At 53.6% G+C, this 17,836-nt stretch overlaps 1 protein-coding gene across 1 annotated transcript in view; it reads left to right on the top strand.

Annotated features, from left to right (window-relative positions):
• vwa3a (von Willebrand factor A domain containing 3A) overlaps window positions 1-17,836 on the top strand; it is a 66,314-nt gene that overhangs the window by 39,543 nt on the left and 8,935 nt on the right. The window contains exons 24-28 of the mRNA XM_063057526.1: window positions 1,424-1,521; window positions 6,707-6,859; window positions 8,342-8,450; window positions 10,482-10,626; window positions 17,352-17,496. Of these exons, the coding sequence (XP_062913596.1) occupies window positions 1,424-1,521; window positions 6,707-6,859; window positions 8,342-8,450; window positions 10,482-10,626; window positions 17,352-17,496 (650 nt within the window). The remainder of the gene's footprint in view (window positions 1-1,423; window positions 1,522-6,706; window positions 6,860-8,341; window positions 8,451-10,481; window positions 10,627-17,351; window positions 17,497-17,836) is intronic.

The following is a 17,836-nucleotide window of genomic DNA, read 5'->3' as shown; positions in this document are numbered from 1 at the left end:
TATCTCTCTAAACCTCTCCTATCCCTGTATAGATTGCTCACAAACTTTGCCCGTCTCAACCACTATTTCTGACAGCTCATTGCAAGTACTGGCTACCCTTTGCGAGAAGTTGTTCCGATGTCAAAAACGTAGAATACTGTTTCAAAGTACAGGCCATTCGGCCCACAATGTTGTGCTGACTCTTTAACCTACTCCAAAATCAATCTAACCCTTCCCTCCCACATAGCCCTCCATTTTTCTATCATTTATGTGCCTATCTAAGAGTTTTGTTATGTTAAGAACTTACCTCTGACATCCCCCCCTATACTTTCCAACATTCACCTGAAAACCACAGCCCCTCGTATAAGCCGTTTCCTCATTGGGAAAAAGTCTCTATCCACTCGATCTCTGACCCTTATCATCTTGTACAGACCGGTCGAGTCACTTCTCCACATTCTGTGTGGGTTTGTTGGCTTGTGTACATCAAACCGCAGGGTTACAGGGATGGGGTGGGGCGAGAGTCAGGACTCATTACGTGACTGTGATCTTGTGTGTGACTGTCGGTAATGTGTTTTTACACCCTGACCCCGTAGTAACACCGTCTCATCTGGCTGTATTCATCTATGCTTAAATGACAATTACAGTTGAATTGAATTAAATCTCTCACCTCAGATGTTAGACTTATGCCATTTTGTTATTAGCAAAACGCCTGTGCTCTCGTCCTGTCCTTGCCCCTTATGGTCTTCTATACCTCTATCGGGCCAGCCTCCCGACCCAGGGAATAAAGTACCCATTGGTGCAGGCCCTGCTTGTGACACAGGCCCTCAAGCCCAAGCAACAGAAGAACAGGCCCTTCGGCCCGTGCTGTCTGTGCTGAACGTGATGCCAATCAAACTAACCCCATCTGCCTTTACACGACTCTGGGGGCAGCCCGCAAGAGTCACTACGAGTCCCATGCTAGCAACCATGCCCACAAGGGGTCACTAACCCTAACCCACACGTCTTTGGACTGTGGGAGGAAACAGGAGCACCTGGAGGAAACCCTCGTGGTCACGGGGAGACAAACTCCTGGCAGGTGGCGAGGGAATTGAACCCTGCTTGTTGGTGCGGGAATGTGTTGTCCTAACCGTCACACTCCTGTTTCACCCTGTCATTTCTAGCCGAGTTAGTGTTCGATTTTCTCCACAATTGTGCGAGTATTCTGGAAACTTCCAGCCTTTAGGGGGCCAGGAGACAGGCTGGACGGTGGTGAAGTGGTGGGGTGCCACTGAGCAAGGATGGTTCTGAGCCGTTTGTGTCGAGAGACACACGAGAGACTGGAACCTGGGGCAGCACACGAAAAGCTGCAGACACTCACTGGGTCGGGCGGCAGCCATGGGGGCGAAATAGTCGACATTTTGGGTCATGACCTTTCACCTGGCCTGTCTCCGTCTCTGTTGAGAAGGTGCCGTGTACCAGACCCGCCCCAGGACAAGGAGTGCACGGACAGTCATACCCTGTGTCTCCCTGCCGAGCGAAGAGGAGATCTGCTCGACTGTAGCGGTAAGGAGTATCTAACCCTCGCAACTGGATCTGCTTCCGGCATCCATCGTCCATATGCTTTTGTCAGAAATGAGAACACGTCCCTGCTGACTGTAATTCTCACTGGGACACCCTCCCCACCGACTGTAATCTCACCAGGACACCGTCACCACCGACTGTAATCTCACCAGGACACCGTCACCACTGACTGTAATCTCACCGGGACACCCTCCCCACCGACTGTAATCTCACCAGGACACCGTCACCACCGACTGTAATCTCACCGGGACACCCTCCCCACCGACTGTAATCTCACCGGGACACCCTCCCACCCTCCCCACTGACTGTAATCTCACCGGGACACCGTCACCACTGACTGTAATCTCACCAGGACACCGTCACCACCGACTGTAATCTCACTGGGACACCCTCCCCACCAACTGTAACCTCAGCGGGACACACTCCCTGCCAACTGTAACATACAGCACAGTATTCTTCCCACAATGCTCTGCCAACCTTTAAAGTTTTCTAAACTCAAACTAATGCTTCCCTCTGATGTTGTCTTCCATTTTTGTAATTGGAAAGAATAGGGATTTGCCTTTTTATGCGTCTGTTAAATGTCCCTAACATATCTGCTTGTACCACCACCCCGAGCAGGACATTCAACACACCCACCACTCTCTGTGTAAAAAACCTACCTGTGACGTCCCCCCGATACTTTCCTCCGATCACCTTAAAATGATGCCCCCTTGTTTTAGCCATCCCTGCCCTGGGAAAAGGCTCTGGCTCCACTCGATCTGTGGATCTTATCATCTTGTACACCTCTCATCCTCCTTTCCTCTGTCTCTCCCCTCCCCGGACATTCTCCCTCCCCCAGACATTCTCTCTCTACCCCCGGCCATTCTCACCCCCCCCCGGACATTCTCTCTCCCTCCCCCAGACATTCTCTCTCCCCCCCCCCAAGACATTCTCTCTCCCCTCCCCAGACATTCTCTCCCCCACCCCGGACATTCTCTCTCCCCCCCGGACATTCTCCCCCCCCGAACATTCTCTCCCCCCTCCCCGGACATTCTCTTCCCCCCCCCCGGACATTCTCTCTCCCCTCCCAGACATTCTCTCCCCCCTCCCCAGACATTCTTTCCCCCCCCCGGACATTCTCTCCCCCCCCCCGGACATTCTCTCTCCCTCCCCCCGGACATTCTCTCTCTACCCCCGGCCAATCTCACCCCCCCCTCCCCGGACATTCTCTCCCCCCCCGGACATTCTCTCTCCCTCCCCCTGGACATTCTCTCTCTACCCCCGGCCAATCTCACCCCCCCTCCCCGGACATTCTCCCTCCCCCGGACATTCTCTCCCCCCCCGAACATTCTCTCCCCCCTCCCCGGACATTCTCTCCCCCCCTGGACATTCTCTCTCCCCTCCCAGACATTCTCTCCCCCCTCCCCAGACATTCTCTCCCCCCCCCGACATTCTCTCCCCCCCCCAGACATTCTCTCCCCCCCCCCCGGACATTCTCTCCCCCCCCCCCGGACATTCTCTCTCCCTCCCCCCGGACATTCTCTCTCCCCCCCAGACATTCTCTCCCCCCACGGACATTCTCTCCCCCCCCCCGGACATTCTCTCTCCCTTCCCCCGGACATTCTCTCTCTACCCCCGGCCAATCTCACCCTCCCCTCCCCGGACATTCTCTCCCCCCCCGGACATTCTCTCTCCCTCCCCCTGGACATTCTCTCTCTACCCCCGGCCAATCTCACCCCCCCCTCCCCGGACATTCTCCCTCCCCCGGACATTCTCTCCCCCCCGAACATTCTCTCCCCCCTCCCCGGACATTCTCTCCCCCCCTGGACATTCTCTCTCCCCTCCCAGACATTCTCTCCCCCCTCCCCAGACATTCTCTCCCCCTCCCGGACATTCTCTCCCCCCCCCGGACATTCTCTCTCCCTCCCCCCGGACATTCTCTCTCCCCCCCCAGACATTCTCTCCCCCCCCCCCCAGACATTCTCTACCCCCTCCCCGGACATTCTCTCCCCCCCCCTGACATTCTCTCTCCCTCCCCCCGGACATTCTCTCTCTTCCCTGGACATTCTCTCTCTACCCCCGGCCAATCTCACCCCCCCCTCCCCGGACATTCTCTCTCCCCCCCCCCGGACATTCTCTCTCCCCCCACCAGACATTCTCTCCCCCCTCCCCGGACATTCTCTCCCCCCCCGAACATTCTCTCTCCCTCCCCCCGGACATTCTCTCTCTTCCCTGGACATTCTCTCTCTACCTCCGGCCAATCTCATCCCCCCCTCCCCGGACATTCTCTCTCCCCCCCCGGACATTCTCTCCCCCCCCCGGACATTCTCCCTCCCCCGGACATTCTCCTCCCCCCCCCGGACATTCTCCCCCCCGGACATTCTCTCCCCCCCGGACATTCTCTCCCCCCCCAGACATTCTCTCTCCCTCCCCCCGGACGTTCTCTCTCTCCCCTGGACATTCTCTCTCTACCCCCGGCCATTCTCACCCCCCCCCCGGACATTCTCCCTCCCCCGGACATTCTCCTCCCCCCCCTGGACATTCTCCCCCACCCTGGACATTCTCTCTCGCCCCCCCCAGACATTCTCTCCCCTCCCCCGGACACTGTCCCCCCCCCGGACCTCTCCCCCCCCAGGACATTCTCTCTCCCCCCCCCGGACATTCTCTCCCCCCCCCCGGATATTCTCTCTCCCTCCCCCCGGACATTCTCTCTCTCCCCTGGACATTCTCTCTCTACCCCCGGCCAATCTCACCCCCCCTCCCCGGACATTCTCCCCCCCCCCCGGCATTCTCCTCCCCCCCCCGGACATTCTCTCTCCCCCCCCCCGGACATTCTCTCTCACCCCCGGACATTCTCTCTCCCTCCCCCCGGACATTTTCTCTCCCCCCTGGACATTCTCTCTCCCTCCCCCCGGACATTCTCCCCCCCAGACATTCTCTCCCCCCCCCCGGACACTCTCCCCCCCCCAGACATTCTCTCCCCCCCCCAGACATTCTCTCTCCCCCCCGGACATTCTCTCCCCCCCCCCCGGACATTCTCTCTCCCCCCCCCGGACATTCTCCTCCCCCCCGGACATTCTCTCTCCCCCCCCCCGGACATTCTCCCTCCCCCCAGACATTCTCTCCCCCCCCCGGACATTCTCTCCCCCCCCGGACATTCTCCCCCCCTGGACATTCTCTCTCCCCCCCCCCGGACATTCTCCTCCTCCCCCCCCCGGACATTCTCTCTCCCCCCGGACATTCTCTCCCCCCCCCGGACATTCTCTCTCCCCCCGGACATTCTCTCCCCCCCCCCGGACATTTTCTCCCTTCCCCCGGACATTCTCTCCCCCCGCTGGACACTCTCCCCCCCCCGGACATTCTCTCTCCCTCCCCCCGGACATTCTTTCTCTCCCCTCCCACCAGGCAAAAAATATGAAAACCTGTATTTATGTACCTCAGACTCGAGGGCAGCTCCTATCCGCTGTTAAGAGACAATTCAACGATCCCCTCATACAATACAATGGACTCTTGATCTCACAATCTACCTCGTTGTGACCTCGCACCTTGCTGTCTGTCTGCACTGCACTCTCTCTGTCTCTGCGACACTCTATTCTGCATTCTGTTACTGCTTTACTTTGTTCTACCTCAAGGCACAGTGTAATGATCTGATCTGTGTGAACAGTTTGCAGACCAAGTTAGTCACTGTACCTCGGTGACAGGACGCCCGCCGTTCCATGGGTGACAGGCCGCCCACCGTTCCGTGGGTGACAGGCCGCCCGCCGTTCCGTGGGTGACAGGACGCTCCCCAACACCATTCCTAGACGCGTCTGAACAGTCCTTTGGCCGTGCAGTTGCTGACAGACAGCTCCCCATCCCGTCAGTACATTGATCCCGTGTTTATAACTCACGTTCTTAGTACACTGTAAGTTTTGTTTGCACATTGGTTGTTTGTCGGTCTTTATTTTTGTACAGTTTTTCACAAACTCTATTCCATTTCTTTATTTTCCTATAAATGTCTGCAAGGTAATGAATCTCAGGGTAGATTACGGTGACAGATACGCACTCTGATAATAAATTTTACTCTGTCCTTGTGGAGGATTGGGACAATTTGCCTGAACTTCAAATGACTTTGATGTTTGAGCAAATTATTCCAGCCCTCCATGAACTGAGAGATTCTGTGCTGACAGTGACCCTGCCCTGACCCTAATCAGCACCTCTTATTCAGAGATTACAGGGTCAGACCGTTACAATGCTTTACATTTCCACCACACACACTGCTTACACTTCAAACTAGGACATGGTCATCGCAATCCAGAACTCATTCGGCCCTCTGTGGCTCCCACCGGTCACAGAAATACCCACCGGTCACAGAAATACCCACTGTACCCAGAAATACCCACCGGTCACAGAAATACCCACTGTACCCAGAAATACCCACCAGTCACAGAAATACCCACCAGTCACAGAAATACCCACCGGTCACAGAAATACCCACTGTACCCAGAAATACCCACCGGTCACAGAAATACCCACCAGTCCCGGAAATACCCACTGTACCCAGAAATACCCACCGGTCACAGAAATACCCATCAGTCACAGAAATACCCACTGTACCCAGAAATACCCACCGGTCACAGAAATACCCACTGTACCCAGAAATACCCACCGGTCACAGAAATACCCACTGTACCCAGAAATACCCACCGGTCACAGAAATACCCACCAGTCACAGAAATACCCACCAGTCACGGAAATACCCACCAGTCCCAGAAATACCCACCAGTCCCAGAAATACCCACCAGTCACAGAAATACCCACTGTACCCGGAAATACCCACTGGTCACAGAAATACCCACTGTACCCAGAAATACCCACTGTACCCGGAAATACCCACTGGTCACAGAAATACCCACCAGTCACAGAAATACCCACTGTACCCGGAAATACCCACCGGTCACAGAAATACCCACTATACCCGGAAATACCCACCGGTCACAGAAATGCCCACCGGTCACAGAAATACCCACCAGTCACAGAAATACCCACTGTACCCGGAAATACCCACTGGTCACAGAAATACCCACCGGTCACAGAAGTACCCACTGTACCTGTGGGTACTGGATGCTGCTTCTCCAGGGAGGTAGGGTCAGGCTGTGGTCCTGGAGCGATCAGTACCCTGACAGAAACTCTGTCCTCTCCTCGGCAGTGGTTACGGAGGCTGGGCCTGAGGAAGCTGGGACTGGACCTGCACAGGCTCCTGTCTGGGCCAGACTGCAGCCACCGGAAGAAGCTGGTGAGGAGCTTGAACAAGAGGGTCTCGGCCAGGTACTGTGCGGGCTTCCCCACGGTGCAGATCAATGTAAGTGTGGCCATGACGTCCCTCGGTGGCGAGGAGCGGTGGTGGGGGGGGCCCGAGACCAGTGATCTCAAACCTTGCCCAGTGTTGCCAAAACCTTGTCGCGCAGTGTGGGATCTTGCTGTGTGCTTGCTAGGCGGCATGGCAGCGTAGAGGTTAGCACAGTGCCAGCGATCCGTGTTCAATTCCCGCTGCTCCCTGTAAGGAGATTGTATGTTCTCCCCTCCAGCTCTGGCTGACACATACACCAGGAATGTGTCGCTAAGTGGAGGAGATAACGATTTATGATGAGTTTAATTTGTTACCTGTACATCGCAACACACGGTGAAATGCGTGGTTTATGTCAATGACCAACACCGTCCGAGCAATTCCTGGGGCAGCCCGCAAGCATAGCCACACTTCAGACGCCAAAATAGTATGCCCACAACTTACTAACCCTAAGCCGTAGGTTTTTGGGATGTGGGAGGAAACCAGAGTACCTGGAGGAAACCACGTGGTCACAGGGAGAACGTACAAGCTCCTCACGGACGTCAGCGGGTATTAAGTCACCGGCACCGTGAGGCGTTACACTAACTACCGTGCTCCCTATGCAGTCTGCTCTTGCCTGGCTGTAGTGATTACGGTTCGAGAACTGGATGGTTGAAGGGAAATAGCTGTTCCTGAAGCTGGGGGTCTGGGACTTCAGGCTCCTGGCCAATGGTAGCTGCAGCAGGGTGTGTGGCGCGGATGGTGGGAATTTTTGGATATTGCCTTCCTGTAGACACTACCGATGGTGAGGGAGCAATGTGCCCGTGATGTATAAGATAAGACCACGAGATATAGGAGCAGAATTAGGCCATTTGGCCCATCGAGTCTGCTCCACCATTTCATCATGGCTGATCCATTTTTCTTCTCAGCCCCAATCTCCTGCCCGTATCCCTTCATGCCCTGACCAATCTATCAACCTCTGCCTTAAATGTACCCAACAACTTGACCTCCACAGCTGTCTGTGGCAACGAATTCCACAGATTTGCCACTCTCTGGCTAAAGAAATTCCTCCTCATCTCCGTTCTAGATGGATCTCCCTGTGTTCTAAGGCGTGTGCCCTCTGGCCTTAGACTCTCCCACCATAGGAAACATCTTCTCCACCCTCCACTCTTGCAATGACCCTTCACCATTCACTAGGTTTCAGTGAGATTCCACCCCCTCTCCCCGCTGTTCTGAATTCCAGTGAGTACAGGCCAAGAGCCATCAAATGCTCCTCATATGACGAGCCGTTTAATCATTTCCGCAACCCTCCTTTGAACCGTCTCCAATGCTGGCACGTCCGTTCTGGGATAAGGGGCCCAAACCTGCTGACCTGCTCCAGGCGATGGACTGAGTCCCTGCTCCCTGCAGCTTCGCCCGGTTGCTGCTGACTCGTACGGGACGGTGATGCAGACAGCGTGGGGGTGAGCCCTTGGGGGCCGGTGTTCAGGGGGTCACGTCGCTGTGTCTGTGTTACAGGGAGAGCACAGGCACCTGTACCTACAGGCGCAAGAGCTGGACTGTTACATCGAGCGGGTGGAGGAGGTCCTTGGCCGGTACCTTGGCCGGCTGCAGTGGCTGCTGTCAGGTACAGAACCTGTCTCCCTGTCGACGGGCCCCGCAGCGACACGCCGCGCAATTCGCTGACACGTACCGAGACACGGCGAGAAAGCTTTGTGCGTTATCCGCAGAGGACTGAATGAAGGAGAGGAGCACACAAGATGACGGAGGAACTCAGCAGCTTTTCTGACTCCTGCCCCCTTCCTTTCCAGTCCCGAGGAAGGGCCTCAGCCCGAAATGTCAGCCGTTCATTCCCCTCCATGGATGCTGCCTGACCTGAGTTCCTCCAGCGTTTTGTGTGTGTTACCACAGAGTGAAGGGTCGCTGATACAGGGGGAGTGTGATGCAGGTGGGACAATGAGGCACACAGGCCACCCATGAGGTAGATTTACCTTTATCACCGAAGAGGTTTGGTAGTCTCACAGCAGCAGGGTAGAAGCTGCCCTCCAGTTTGGTGGAGCAGAGAACAGTACAGGCCCTTCGGCCCATAATTTTGTCCCGACCATTTAACCTACTCCAAGATCTGTCTAACCCTTCTGTCCCACACAGCCCTCCATTTCCCTATCACCCATGTGCCTTGCTAACAGAATCTTAGCTATCCCGAATGTATCTGCCTCTACCAGCACCCCTGGCAGGGAGAACCACGCACCCAGCACTCCGTGGGGGAAAAAACTACCCCTGACATCCCCCTTAAACTTTCTGCCAATCACCTTAAAATACGTCCTCTCGTATTTCTCCACTGAGTGTCCGCTCTCTCTATGCCTTTTATCATCTTGTACACCTCCCTCAAGGACCCCTCTCATCCTGAGCTCACTCAACCTTTCCTCGTGGGTGCTTTTGGGCTTTTGTGTCTTTTGCCCAATGGTTGAGGGGAGGAGAGAGAATGTCCGGCTGGGTGGGGTCTATGATTCTGCTGGCTGCGTTACTGAGGCAGCAAGAGGTATAGGCAGAGCCCATGGAGGAGAGGCTGGCTTCTGCGATGCGCTGAGCTGTGTCCAATACTCTCTGCAGCTTCTTGTGGTCACAGCCCTGGGCAGTGTCTGGAGCAAGCTGTAATGCATCCAGACGGGGTGCTTCAGTGTGCACCGATAGAAACTGGTGAGGGTCGACGGGGACCGACCAGATTTCTGTAGCCTCCTGAGGAAGTAGAGATGCGGGTGAGCTGTCTTGGCCCTGGTGTCTCCATGGCTGGTGATGTCTTCACCCCTCGGAGCCTGAAACTCTCCGCTCTCTGGACTGAGTGCCGTTGATGGGCTCCGCCCAGCCTTCCTGAAGGGTGACGGGTGAGGTGGGAGGAGGGATCTGCCGAGGGCTTCCCCTCCCTCCGGAGGGACGTATTGAAAAGATGCACGCACTCCCACCCAAACAGAAGGGTTAATGTCTAGGGCCCTGAACCAGGCGTAGCCTTTGTCACGCCTGCGTGGGTGTGGGCCGGGAGGGAGATCGACGGGGAGCGACGAGTGAACAAGGGAATCATAGAGAGAGGGCAGCACCTACGGAAAGTGGACAGGGAGGAGAGCGAAAGGTGTGCCAGGGATGGGACACCATCGGAGATGGTGGACAGAATGGAAAGTGATGTGTAGGGCAGTCGGTAAGGACAAGTCAAGATAACCGTTGACATTTTGGGCTGAGACCCTCATCAGGTGGGAGGGTGGGATGAGGTGAGAGGTTGGGAAGTGAAGTGTGGAAAAGATAAAGGGCTGGAGAAGAGGGAATCTGATAGAGAGGAGAGTGGACCATGGGAGAGGCACTGGGGGAGGTGGTGGGCAGGCAAGGAGAAGAGAAGGGGTGAGCGGGGAACCAGAATGGGCAATGGAAAAAGAGATGGGTCTCACCTATCACCTACCAGCTTGTACTCGTGTCCCTCCACCCACCTTCTTTCTCTGGCCCCTTCTCCCTTCCTTTCCAGTCCTGATAAACGTCGACTGTTTATTCCTCTCCATTGACTTGCTGAGTTCCTCCAGAATTTAGTGTGTTGCTCTGGATTTCCAGCATCTGCTGACTCATTTGTGTCGATGGTCAAGATAACGGTGGGTTTTCCGGAAATGTTTTCCGACAGGGAGCCGCCGTTTGTTCGGAACAGTCCTGGAGAAGAGAGTCTGCATCTTGCTGGACACGTCGGGCTCCACTGAACCCCACCTGGCGGCCCTGAAGAACGAACTGAGCTCCCTCATCTGGGAGCAACTGAGGAGGAATAGCCACAGGTGAGAGAAAGATTAAAGGTTCGCTTTATCTGACGTGTACGTCGGAACGTACAGTGACCAGCACAGTCCGAGGATGCGCTGGGGGCAGCCCGCAAGTGGTGCCACGCTTCCGGTGCCAGCACAGCCTGCCCACAGTTTACCAACCCTAACTCGTACGTCTTCGGAATGTGGGAGGAAACCGGAGCACCCGGTGGAAACCCACACGGTCACGGGAGAATGAGCAATCTCCTTCAGAATCGGAATCAGGTTTAATATCGCTGGCACGTGTCATGAAATGTGTTGCTTTGCAGCGTTACACAAAATACACTGTAAAATATAGTAAGAAGTATACCGTACCTTAAAAATTAAATTCAATAATTAGTGCACGCACAAAAGATAAGGTTAGTGAAGTAGTGTATATGGGTTTGTTATCCATTCAGAAATTACAGTCAGCGGTTGGAATCAAACGCTGGTCAGTGATCACTGGCACAGTATAGCGATTCGCTGACCGCTATAGTACCGTGCCGTGAGTGCTGAGAACAGGATTCCTGCGGGAGTGGGAGCTGGAATCTCAGATCCCCGGACACCTCCATTGTGTCCATCCCTTAGTCAGTGCAGATATTCTCGTTGGGATTCCCCACAGGCGATGGATATTCACGAGCGGATCTCCCACAGGTGATGGATATTCCCGTTGGGATTCCCCACAGGTAGTGGATATTCCCGAGGGGATTCCCCACAGGTGATAGATATTCCCAAGGGCATTCCCCATAAGTAATCCACATCTCGGGGATTTCCAGTGGACCTGTTCATGACTCCTTCCTGTGTTATGTACCTCGTAACTGGGTTGCCAAACCAGCAGAAATGGACCACTCGTTGGAGTCTGGTTAAAGAAATAAGTAACACAGTACTCTAATCGTAAGGATATAAATGCAACAGGTTAGCAATGATAATACACACATGTACACAGAACTAGGGTAATAGGGATCAACCAAGCTTTATCGCAGTCTAGGGGTAAAATGATCAGTCTTAAGTGACGCAGAGTTCAGTTCAGCTTAGTACAGTTCGCGGTAATCGCTGTTGTGCCGTTGGAGTAGGGGGGGATGCAATTTGGTTCAGTCAGACCTTTGATGTCTTCACAGTTGGTTTCGGGCAGACCTTTTTATTTATGTCTTCTATTCCGCTGTGGTCACCAACTGTGACCCCTCTGTTCCGGATATGATCGTTCTTCCGCGGCGAACCCGGCACCCAGGCAAGAGCGGACACGTACACCAGGTTCCCACCGATCGTACCTTTACACCCTGTGAGCCTCTGGTTGGTTCCCGCGAACCGGACCTCCAAACTCCCACCAACTTGTGGGGGCACACCGCTCTTTCCAGGGTCTCGTTATCTCGTGATCTCGTAGTGCGTGTCGTGCCTTAGCGAACCTGTTCTTTTTATCCCCCTGCCGGGGTATCACCTGTCCATCAAACTTCAAACGGTTCAGGTTCAAAGCAACCAGTCTGTCAATATTCTGAATTGTGTTTCTTTTCCATTAATCCCTTTCTCCTCTCTTATTAGCACTTTGAATGTTTCTCCATTGTCTCTGTTATCTCTCCAATTAGCATCAATTGTCCGATAGCTTGGTTTGGCGTCACACCTGCTACCAGCAACATCCTACGCATCCACAAGCAGCCCCAAGTGGTTACAGCGGTGTAGGGGGTGCATGTTGGCAGACACACAGACCATCCCCCTCCCCCAGGATAGACCTTCATTCCCCTCACCTCTCCAATTTCCCACTCCCCTCTCCTCTCTCCCATCCCCTGCCCAGAGTCCTTCCTTTGGAAAGGTCTCAAGCCCTCCATGTAAATCCTTTGGTCAGTGGAGGTATTCCGACAAGGATCCCCCACAGTTATCCACGTCTCAGGATTTCCGATTCCTGAACTGTGGAGCTTATTTTTCTATGGAAAGATGCACAGAAGAGAAAGCATTTTATACATCTTTCCTTCTTAGAAAGTTATTTGAGCAGAGAGCAAGGAGCTAGGGAATGAATCTCAGGGTGGTATGTGGTGACAAATACATATTTTGATAATAAATTAACTTATAACTTTGAAAATTAAACCATTCTCATTGAAAGTCATCAAGGAAAGGAGACATTCAAGGCTCAGTGAGAGGCCATTTGGCCCATTGTGTTCGATCTGGAACTCTGACAAAGTTCAGATCTCCACCATCAGATTTCTGAATGAACAATAAACCCTCATTATTTTTTCTTTCTTTTTCTCTCTTTGCAGTGTTTATTTAATTTTTATAAACAGTACTGTGCAAATGTCTTAGCTGCCCTAGTTATATATACTGTATGTGCCTAAGACTTTTGCACAATTCTGTATATTCTTATTGTAATTTATAGTTTTTAATTATGAGGTATTGCACTGTATTGCTGTTGCAAAACAACAAAATTTCACAACATATGTCAGTGATATTAAACTTGATTCTGATCCTGATCAAAATATTGGAAGTTCCAAACAACAACAATTAAAACAGACGTCCCTTTACAACGGAGATGGGGAGGCATTTCTTTCGCCAGAGGGTGGTGAATCTGTGGAATTCATTGCCACAGACACTGTGAAGGCCAGGTCACTGGGTGTAGTTAAAGGTGTTTGAAGGATAGTTTTGCGGGGGATGTCAGATATTAGGGAGATTTGAGACACTCAGGCACACCAGTGATAAAAAATGGAGGCTACATGGGAGGGAAGGGTTAGTTTGATCTTAGAGTAGGTTAAAAGTTGGAACAATGTTGTGGGCCGAAGAGCCTGTATTGTGTTGCACTGTTGTATTTATCTTCTGTACTTAAAGCGAACGTTGATCGGTTCTTGAAAGCAAAGGTGTCAAAGGAATAGGGGTTTAGAGGGATAATAAATCAGCCATGATGGAATGGTGGAGCAGACTCGATGGGCTGAATGGCCTGATTCTGCTCCTATGTCTGATGGTCTAAAATGCTGGAGACAAGTCAAGTAGCATCTGTGGAGAGAGAAAGAGAATGGGTGTTTCAGAACAATGACTCTATCAGGTGGACAAATTGGAGTTGGTTTATTGTTGTCACATGTATGGAGATACAGTGAAAAGCTTGCCTTGCGTACTGTTCACACAGATCAGATCATTACGCAGTGCATCGAGGCAGAACATGGACAGCATGGTAGAACAGCAATTAGCACAATCAATTTACAGCCGCAGCGATCACTGAGAGGGTTCAATTTCCGCCACTGTCTGTAAGCAGTTTCTACAATCCTCCCACTTTCCAAATACGTACAGATTCGGGTCAGTAAGTTGTGGGCACACTGTGTTGGCACCAGAAGCTTGGCAACAATTGCAGACTGCCCCCAACACATCTCAGACTGTGTTGGTCGCAGACACAATACAACACACTTCACTCGAATATGTTTCAATATTTCAGTGACGATTGGAACGGTATGGGGAGCGGGATGAAGATTGGAATGGTACGAGGAGAGGGGTGAAGATTGGAACTGTATGGGGAGAGGGGTGAAGATTGGAACGGTACGGGGAGAGGGATGAAGATTGGAATGGTACGAGGAGAGGGGTGAAGATTGGAACTGTATGGGGAGAGGGGTGAAGATTGGAACAGTACGGGGAGAGGGGTGGAGATTGGAACGGTACAGGGAGAGGGGTGAAGATTGGAACCGTACGGGGAGAGGGGTGAAGATTGGAATGGTACGGGGAGAGGGGTAAAGATTGGAACTGTATGGGGAGAGGGGTGAAGATTGGAACAGTACGGGGAGAGGGGTGGAGATTGGAACGGTACAGGGAGAGGGGTGAAGATTGGAACCGTACGGGGAGAGGGGTGAAGATTGGAATGGTACAGGGAGAGGGGTGAAGATTGGAACTGTATGGGGAGAGGGGTGAAGATTGGAACAGTACGGGGAGAGGGGTGGAGATTGGAACGGTACAGGGAGAGGGGTGGAGATTGGAACGGTACGTGGAGAGGGATGAAGATTGGAAAGGTACGGGGAGAAGGGTGAAGATTGGAACCATACAGGGAGAGCGGTGGAGATTGGAATGGTATGGGGAGAGGGGTGAAGATTGGAACAGTACGGGGAGAGGGTGAAGATTGGAATGGTACAGGGAGAGGGGTGAAGATTGGAACCATACGGGGAGAGGGGTGAAGATTGGAACGGTACGGGGAGAGGGGTGAAGATTGGAACGGTATTGGGAGAGGGGTGACGATTGGAACGGTATTGGGAGAGGGGTGGAGATTGGAACCGTACGGGGAGAGGGGTGGAGATTGGAACTGTACGGGGAGAGGGGTGAAGATTGGAACTGTATGGGGAGAGGGGTGAAGATTGGAAAGGTACGGGGAGAGGGGTGGAGATTGGAACCGTACGGGGAGAGGGGTGGAGATTGGAAAGGTACGGGGAGAGGGGTGGAGATTGGAACCGTACGGGGAGAGGGGTGAAGATTGGAACCGTACGGGGAGAGGGATGAAGATTGGAATGGTACGGGGAGAGGGGTGAAGATTGGAACTGTATGGGGAGAGGGGTGAAGATTGGAACAGTATGGGGAGAGGGGTGGAGATTGGAACGGTACAGGGAGAGGGGTGAAGATTGGAACTGTATGGGGAGAGGGGTGAAGATTGGAACAGTACGGGGAGAGGGGTGGAGATTGGAACGGTACAGGGAGAGGGGTGGAGATTGGAATGGTACAGGGAGAGGGGTGGAGATTGGAACGGTACGTGGAGAGGGATGAAGATTGGAAAGGTACGGGGAGAAGGGTGAAGATTGGAACCATACGGGGAGAGCGGTGGAGATTGGAATGGTATGGGGAGAGGGGTGGAGATTGGAACGGTACAGGGAGAGGGGTGGAGATTGGAACAGTACGGGGAGAGGGTGAAGATTGGAATGGTACAGGGAGAGGGGTGAAGATTGGAACCATACGGGGAGAGGGGTGAAGATTGGAACGGTACGGGGAGAGGGGTGAAGATTGGAACGGTATTGGGAGAGGGGTGACGATTGGAACGGTACGGGGAGAGGGGTGGAGATTGGAACGGTATTGGGAGAGGGGTGGAGATTGGAACCATACGGGGAGAGGGGTGGAGATTGGAACTGTACGGGGAGAGGGGTGAAGATTGGAACTGTATGGGGAGAGGGGTGAAGATTGGAACTGTATGGGGAGAGGGGTGAAGATTGGAAAGGTACGGGGAGAGGGGTGGAGATTGGAACCGTACGGGGAGAGGGGTGGAGATTGGAAAGGTACGGGGAGAGGGGTGGAGATTGGAACCGTACGGGGAGAGGGGTGAAGATTGGAACAGTATGGGGAGAGGGGTGACGATTAGAACGGTACGGGGAGAGGGGTGGAGATTGGAACCGTACTGGGAGAGGGGTGGAGATTGGAAAGGTACGGGGAGAGGGGTGGAGATTGGAACTGTACGGGGAGAGGGGTGGAGATTGGAAAGGTACGGGGAGAGGGATGAAAATTGGAACCGTACGGGGAGAGGGGTGAAGATTGGAACAGTATGGGGAGAGGGGTGAAGATTGGAACGGTATTGGGAGAGGGGTGAAGATTGGAACGGTGTGGGGAGAGGGATGAAGATTGGAATGGTACGGGGAGAGGGGTGAAGATTGGAACTGTATGGGGAGAGGGGTGAAGATTGGAACGGTACGGGGAGAGGGGTGACGATTGGAACGGTACGGGGAGAGGGGTGAAGATTGGAAAGGTACGGGGAGAGGGGTGAAGATTGGAACCGTACGGGGAGAGGGGTGGAGATTGGAAAGGTACGGGGAGAGGGGTGGAGATTGGAAAGGTACGGGGAGAGGGGTGAAGATTGGAATGGTACGGGGAGAGGGGTGAAGATTGGAACCGTACGGGGAGAGGGGTGAAGATTGGAACAGTATGGGGAGAGGGGTGAAGATTGGAACGGTATTGGGAGAAGGGTGAAGATTGGAACGGTACGGGGAGAGGGGTGACGATTGGAACGGTACGGGGAGAGGGGTGAAGATTGGAAAGGTACGGGGAGAGGGGTGGAGATTGGAACCGTACGGGGAGAGGGGTGGAGATTGGAACTGTATGGGGAGAGGGGTGAAGTTTGGCACGGTACGGGGAGAGGGGTGAAGATTGGAACTGTATGGGGAGAGGAGTGAAAATTGAAACGGTACGGGGAGAGGGATGAAGATTGGAATGGTACTGGGAGAGGGGCGAAGATTGGAACGGTATGGGGAGAGATGTGAAGATTGGAATGGTACGGGGAGAGGGGTGAAGATTGGAACCGTACGGGGAGAGGGGTGAAGATTGGAATGGTATGGGGAGAGGGGTGAAGATTGGAACGGTACGGGGAGAGGGATGAAGATTGGAATGGTACGGGGAGAGGGGTGAAGTTTGGAACGGTACGGGGAGAGGGATGAAGATTGGAACCGTATGGGGAGAGGGGTGAAAATTGAAACGGTACGGGGAGAGGGATGAAGATTGAAACGGTACAGGGAGAGGGGTGAAGATTGGAACGGTACAGTGAGAGGGGTGAAGATTGGAATTTCACTGTATTAAAATGGTACAGGGCAAGGGGAGATAGGAGTATGCAGAGGGTTGGGGGAACAAGTGGGATGGTCAAGTAAAGAAGCTGAGGTGAACCAAACTGGAGACTTCATTGGGAGTGGATACACTTTAAGCTGGTCAGGGTAAGGTGGAAATGCCCAGCTGGTCAGCCAGTGGCTGTGGGGAGAAAGAGACTTGAGATCACTCATTTATTGCCACGTCTGTTGTTCCAGCTTCAACCTGCTGTCGTTCGCGGAGCATGTGGACAGTTGGAGGGAGGAGCTGGTGGAGGCCACTGATGATGCCTGCCATGACGCTGTTCAGTGGGTCTCAAGCTCCGTCGCCCATGGAAACACCTGCACTCTAGAGGCACTACAGGTCAGTATCCGGCACTGACCACTCGTCCCATGGCCTGGCCTGTGCTCGGCACCCACCGGAGACCGTCCACTCGGCTTGGCATAGGCGAGCGGGGAATGGGATAGAGTCTGTTCAGCCCATCGAGTTGCCGGTCCTTAGGATTGTTGGGGAAACAGTGGGGGCAGGTGGAAATTTGGGCTGGATATTCAGAAGTCTGTGGAACAGGTAACGGGTCTCACTGACACCAGGAAGGTGTGAGGATGTAACCTGTTCCTCTCACTGTCACTCTGGTTGGTTACCCCAAGGGACACTCAGCACACCAACAACAACTTTCATTTATATAGCCCATGGGAGAGTCTTT

The sequence above is a fragment of the Mobula hypostoma genome, chromosome 9, assembly GCF_963921235.1.
Source record: "Mobula hypostoma chromosome 9, sMobHyp1.1, whole genome shotgun sequence".
In the NCBI taxonomy this organism is placed as follows: Eukaryota; Metazoa; Chordata; class Chondrichthyes; order Myliobatiformes; family Myliobatidae; genus Mobula; species Mobula hypostoma.
This window is presented reverse-complemented; position numbering and strand designations above follow the sequence as displayed.